Here is a 7,490-nt window from a genome sequence, read left to right on the forward strand (position 1 = left end):
ATGATAATTATGGTGCGAAAATTTTTTTTCAGTTAAATCCTCATTCGGAGCGGTCCGTATAAAAATTTCTGCATCTCGAAAAGTTTTACCATCCTACTTTGGGACTTAACTTTCTTTCACGTGGAGTAAAAAGTTTCTATTCTCCATTATTTGATAGCTACTCATTTATCTTTTTCTTATATTTTTTTTAACTATTTTATATATGGTGATAAGTAAATGTAAAAAAAGAATCGTTCTTCTTCCGTAGTGCATATATATATAATAAGAGCAATGTTAGGGGGCAGCAATTTTTGTGATTGTTAGCCATCAACTAGCCATCAATGATGATTTGATGGTATGAGATTGGTGTGAGATTTCATTCAATGGTTCACCTTTCTCTGCTGGTTACATGCTGGCTAAAATTCAATAAAACTGCTGGTCCCCTAGACTTTTCCATATAATAATAATATGTGTTCCAAACAAAACAATTGTTGTAGCTGAACATGACACATGCATTACCGTGACATATGGAATATCATATTAACTATAGTCACATGTATCTGAATACTGAATACACATCCATTTTTAGTACAAATTTATTTACTCAGATTTAGACATGAATGTCTACCTTTCAAGCTGGACCTTACCTATGCAAATTAATGGTAATATATTAATGCCGTTACTGCTTCATAAAAATAGGTGTACCACAAATCCGCACATATTCCAATATACATGCTACATCTCTATCAGTCCTATATCGATAGTATTTGCCATAACTATCAAATACGTAGTCACAAGATTGTACATTTGTACTACCTAATAATGACATAAACTAGCTATAATATTTTATTTTTCTTTTCTTTTTCTTTTTACTTGACAGAAACTATGTGCTTTTTATATTACAAATTCACAATAATATATCCTATTTTGATGACTCAATGAAAGTTGTCTCATAACTTAGGTTGAGGGTAACAAATAAATGTTATAGTCTTTTAAAATTACAAATTATTTGGATAAAAATTACAAACTAGAAGTAATTCGAGCTGAGATAGATATAGAACTTTTGGTAATTGTAGAAATAATATTTCTTTGATAACAATAATATACATATGATGTTGTTCTTGGGCATGAATACAATCACAATTATTTCTTATTACTATACTAATTAATTCTAAAACCTTTGAAAATACAGGCAGAAATTCACCACGAGTAATATTATTTGAATATAACATTTACAAGACATTTAGATAGGATATAAATTTTGATAAATTGCATATCCTATCTAATCTCATAGTAAAGGAGAGTATACCAATTAGCACAATGTCTTATAAATATTATATAAAAAATAACATTTCTCATTATTACCAATAGAAAATTAGAAGAACAACTGTATTTTGATTGTAGCTATATATCATCATATTTTTAGCACACCATATAGTAAGTAATATGCACACTTTACCAAAACACCCCTCCCTTTATTTTTGTTTCTTCTCTCAAGTTTCTTCAATGTTTCTTATTAGATGGAACTGTTCCATCTGTTCCAGAAAGCATGAGGTACTTATCCTTCCTAGTCAAATTGGTGCACTCAAACCCTAAAGTCCCACCAAGAACCCTCTGAATATAATTAGCAACTTCAATTGAAGATTTCCCTCCTTTGCAAGTCAACTCCACCGGCAATTGGTTCAAGAAAGTGACCTCATATGTAGGCATTGGATTCATGAACACAAAATAAGGGTCAAAGAATTTGTACCCATTAACGGAAGTACCATAAAACATACTCTGCTTAGTGTTAATTGCAACGGGAACAATCCTATCCGTTAATTCAGCAAAGAGTGCACTGAACCTCAATAGAAAGGGTTCCCTACAAGTTGTACCCTCAGGGCAAATTACCAAATCACCCTCCTCTAACAACCTCTTAATATTCTCAGCATCTCTTTCTCTTTCTCTGGACAATGCCACGGTCTTAATAGGTGAAATTAATGCGCTGAATTTGCTAATGCTATATGTCACACAACTAACTTTTCTTCCTAGAGCAACGGCTATGATAATTGGGTCCGTTACGGTTCTATGGTTGCAAATAAATAGGACACCTTTTTTGCCTTTACCTGGTGGTGGTGGAAGGGTACCCTTTCTAATTACCCTTATTCCTAAGAGCTTGTAATTGTACCAAGCAATTTTTTCAGGGAGAGGGATGTTAAGGTACACCCTTAGAATTGAGAGTATTATACCTATTGGCATCCATAGGAAGGTTAAAAGGGTAATTAGCGGGGTTGGCCTTTGAACTAAACGCCCTTCATGGAAGATAATTGGGCTTAGAAGCTTGTTTCTTGGTAAGGGATCACATTTGCTCCTTGGCACTATGTATGCTTCCTGTATAGGGAAAATTAAACATCATAAAAGGGAAATTACTTAATTAGATACATTCATGAAAACAAGTTGTATAGGATATAGGTTTGAAAATTGGTTTTAAGACACAAATGTAGAAACAATGAAATTGGAAAGAGCATAGATAAAGAGCTAATGCTTAAATGCTTCTTATTAAGTAAAAAGAACTATATTTTTTTGTTAATTAAATAAATTTTAGTTTTTTATTTATAATAGTGTTACATAGAATTAACGTAACTAATTATTTTTAATTATTAATTAGTCAATTATTTAAAAATATTAACTAAAAATATAGTGTTAGACTGTTGGACTAGAAGTGTTGAACTGTTGGTTAAAAATATTGGCTAATATAAATTAAAACGGTTAATCATCATTAAATTTTTCTCTTCTATTTATTATTATAATAATTATGAAGTAAAATATAAAATATAATAAATAAAAAACTAAAATTCATTTAATTAATAATTCTTTTTTGATATTTTTAATTAACAAAAAATACAATACTCTTTATTTAATTATGAAATATTTAAAAATGAGACTAAAGATAAAAATATAATTCTTCAATGTAAAACTTGTATCTTAATTGAAAAAATATAATATACTAGATAGATCATATTTCTTTAAAAAAAATATTTTTCAATTACAAACTTGATGCCTAAATAATATGCAGTTCATGCGTAAAATTATCAATAAAAAAATTATATAAGATGTCTCCTGGTAAAACAAAATGAAAAAAAAATATTTTATTCATATTCACACTTAAACATATGGTTTATTCTCAATGTCATTCGTCAAATGTGTGACTTTGAGATTAAAAATATAGGTCCCATCACCTGAACAAATCTTTAATTAAATGAACTAAATTTCAACATTTTGTCTTATTCATTTAAGTGGTTGTATATATTAGGTGAGGAATATATATTATTTCTCATTTTACTCATACCTTTAAACAATTACTATAATAATTCATTTGATTGCATACTTGCATAAATATATCCTTATTGATAGTGATAAACTATGTTTATGCCGTTACATAAATTAAATCACACACTGACACACATGCCATGTACGTAGGAATGAAATGGTTACTAATAAGTATTAAAAGATTGTTGAGCGTATGAAAAATAATAAAATGGAAATTAAAGTGTTGTCAATTCCTCAATCTGAGTTGAGTATGATTCATAAATCATAACTGAATACTAACCTAATATAATTAGGGAATTCTTGTAATCTCTTTGTTTTTTTTTTAGGTAAAATAAATAAATAACATACTAATGATGAGAGTATGAATATTTATAGCATGCTGTATCAAATTAAAGCCAGATCAAAGTGAAGTTGAAATATAAGGTGTATCCATATAATTAATTGGACCATAGAACATGGGAAGGACCACTTAGAAAGAGTTAAGTAGTGTAGTAAAGATCGAAAAAGATGGGATCGAAAACACAAGAAGGGGATGAAACAGTTTTGTCGTGCTAGAGAGATAGGAAAGTACATAAACAAAAACACATAAAGTAGTGATTCATCATCATCATGCATAGGGGAAATAGAACATGTCATAGTCATTAGGCTAAGTGTCTCACCAAATTTTCAGCGATTTGTGGATACCAGAGTCATATCAAAATTTAAGAATCATAAAGATATGTTAAACATATAATTTAATGATATAGATCTAGAAATAACAATTTTTAATTATTAATCATAATATTTAAGTAGTAGATAGTTGGTGCGTAAAAATTCTATACGTACGACCTAAAGAAGTACTTCACGAAGGTTTAAATATACAATATTTTTTCATCGTCATGAAATCATTTTAAAAAGACTGTTATAGATAAATGCACATAAATAATTATATTTTTAATACGTTTTGAATGAAAGTATTTATTTTTTAAAAGATTAAGTTATAGAGATACATGAATGTTTATATTTTTTAAGAAATTTTAAATGCAAGAATTTTTTTGGAGAGTTGTTACATAATTTTATATAATTTTTTTTATTTATTTTTTAATTTTTGATTCTATTCCTCAATTCGACAGATTAAAAATTAATCTACCATGGTATTCTATTTAAGGGTTTGTCGCTGGTCAATGGGTTGTTGTATGACCAAGACGGGATTCAAACTCCCAACACTTACTTATACAGACTAATAAGCTAACCATTAGACTAACCCAATTTGATTTTCTCTCTCTTTTTATTTATAATTATATAAGAATCAATAAAGATTAAATTCTAAATTTTTTCGCTATAAATACTATGATATATCCCATGTCATAAAATTATTTATTTCAAGAACTTATATTTATAGAAAAATATAAATAAATTATTATATCTCTAATATTAACACTCAAAAATCTGAAAGTATTTAAAAAAGAGTAAATGATAAAAACAACATTGAGATAAATATGAATTACTTAGTTGACTCTCCATCTAGATTTATACTTGCAAATATAGTGTCTCGCTCATCACTATATAATACCCTTAAAACATAATGAAGTTTCAAATAACGTTATTGTTAAAATGAGTTCTCTCTAATAATCATATCATATATTATAGGAGATTGATAAATAAATATATAAATATATAAAAGAGGGAGTACGTATATGTATATTCACCAACCTTGCAAATTGACATAAATTCATAGTCAGATAAACTATCTCCAAGTCCCAAATCTGGTAAGCTTTGAGGCCCAAATTCTTTCATAACAGCTTCTTTCTTGTGTTCACCAACCAATACCCCAGGCTCCTTAACAAACCCTGTTGCTCTTCCTGATTTTGTTACACTTAGTTCTGTCCCAAGAACCTTATCGGCACCCAAAAAGGTCTTTGCAAATGGTTCCACCATAATCCTTGGACTAGCGGTTACAATGTACCTTTTTTCAAAGGAATTGAACACTCTCCATGTTTTTGGATGTACGTCCTCAGCATAGAATCTTGGTAACACGGACCGAGACACTAGCTCAATATTCTTGATCTTCAGGCCTGCACAGGCAATGAAGATCAAGGTCTTGATTGCCAGTGTCTTAGATAAAAAAAGGTACGTAAAATATACAAAGGGCACCGAGGCTAAGAGAACTAATCCTCTTAGCATGCTGCCGGCTTCAATGGCTACAAGCATGTAGTAAGGAAAAGCGCTTCTCGACACGAAAAGCGTTCCGTCTAGGTCCGAAGCCACCACGTGCTGGTTTGATCGGTTTTCGATGTTACATTTGGAAATTGGTGGAAATTGGCTAAAGCTTCCCATGATCATGTCAAGGAGAGAAAATGCGAGAAGCCAAATAAAAATGAAAAAAAAAATGGAGAAGGAACTTAGGAAAATTAAAGAGTATGTGTGTTTTGATGTAGCTTTATAGATGTTAGAGAAATAATATAGCTTAGGAATGTTATGAAGAAAGAAGAGAGGGCGTGGAGGGGTTTAAAAGGAGGAGGATGTTGGTGAACAATTTTGAGCATGAAGTATAATTAATATAATGTGTGGTACATAGAGATTACCCCTTTTTTTTCTTCTAAAGTGAGAGATATATACTACGAGGGATGTGCGCCGCGAATTAATTATGAATATATATTTTTTTAATTCTTAAGTTACTTTAGAATTATTTGATGTAAATATAGTGTAATATATATAAAAAATGTTATATGTGTATACCCAAATTTAGTAATCAAATCCATCATATGTATTTGTGTGTAAAAGAGACCCAAAAAATGTATAAATTGTGTTGTAAAGGGACTAAAAAAATGTATAAAAATATTTGAGAAATAATAAAATATTAATTCAAAATTATTTTATTTTATATTTTTAATTATTATTTATCTTATTTTGTATTTCTAATATAATAAATATATAATTATAAATATTAAATTAAATAACATAATTTTAAAATGTTATCTCTCATTAAAAAATATATACCAAAGTTTGTTTAGCAGAAAATACTTTAGCTATTAAATAAAGTGACTAATGACTGTTGCTGTACCTACATTTTGCCGGACCAAAAACACATCTCAGGAATTACGTGACGAAATGGTTAAAAGAAAATAGTTTGACTTTGCAATTCCATAAAGGAAAAGTAAAACCTACATTTTAAAGAATGAAGTATAAAATCTAAACCTGAGATTGTGGGTTCGATTTCGATTCATATGTAGGGGGAGAAAAAAAACTGGTGAGAGAAATTGTTGTTTATATATGTGCTTGACCGTGTCTCATGACATTAGTTTCTTAGCCATCGAAGGAGGAGATATACCTTGGGGAAATCCAATATAATAATAATCTAAACTTTATATAAAATAGTAAAAATATCAGCCGGCCACTGCTAGCTAGCGTGATAAATATTAATAGAAACATGTGTCAATTATATGTGATAATTTATATATTATATCTATTACATATATAAAATCAACTATGATGTATGTATATATAAAAATATATATTATTTATATTAGAAATAAAATTATTTATATTATTTTTATTTATTAGTTTAAATTTTTAGAATGAATAGTTCTATGATATGATAACAAAATTCTGAGTTCGATTCTTGATAGGAATGGCAAAACTCACTAAAACGTGAGAATCCTTGCAGAGACTGTCCTAAATGAAAATCTGAAAATAGAAAATTTTTTCTGCAAAAAAAAAAATGCAGGATAAAATTTGTTTGAAACAGACACAGAAATCTAAACGCAAAAATCCAAACAAAAATTTTCATTTCGTTTTTGCTAATTCCTGAATTATTAAATTTATTTAAATATTTTTAATAATTTATTTTTAGTGTAAATTTTTTAGTCATTTCATATATATATATATATATATATATATATATATTAAAAAACCTAAACCTAATTTAAAAAATATCTTTCATTTTCTCTATAACACTAATATTGTACCATCCCACATTTTCAATCTCTTTTCTCTATAAATATGGCGTGTTATTTTATATTTTTAAACTTATAATCTTGAATAATATTCTATTTGTATGTTGTAATAATATTTTGTGATTTTTTAATTTTTTATTAGAATTTTTATAGAAATTATTAATATAAAGAGATGAGGAATGAAATCTTCTAAAAAAAATGAGGTCTTACAAAAAATGAAAATGGAGATAATATTCTTTCACAGAAAAAGAGATAAAATCTAGAAAC

General features: G+C 28.2%; 1 protein-coding gene across 1 annotated transcript; it reads right to left on the bottom strand.

Moving 5' to 3' along the window:
• Positions 1-1,040: 1,040 nt before the first annotated feature.
• On the bottom strand, positions 1,041-5,855 carry LOC112727961 (glycerol-3-phosphate 2-O-acyltransferase 6). The gene is made up of 2 exons (XM_025777922.3): positions 4,981-5,855; positions 1,041-2,349 (listed from the first exon to the last, which is right to left on the bottom strand). Exons 1-2 carry the CDS (start codon positions 5,608-5,610, stop codon positions 1,483-1,485), a joined length of 1,497 nt encoding a protein of 498 aa, XP_025633707.1. The 5' UTR covers positions 5,611-5,855; the 3' UTR covers positions 1,041-1,482.
• Positions 5,856-7,490: the final 1,635 nt, after the last annotated feature.

The sequence above is a fragment of the Arachis hypogaea genome, chromosome 12 (assembly GCF_003086295.3).
Source record: "Arachis hypogaea cultivar Tifrunner chromosome 12, arahy.Tifrunner.gnm2.J5K5, whole genome shotgun sequence".
Classification (NCBI taxonomy): Eukaryota; Viridiplantae; Streptophyta; class Magnoliopsida; order Fabales; family Fabaceae; genus Arachis; species Arachis hypogaea.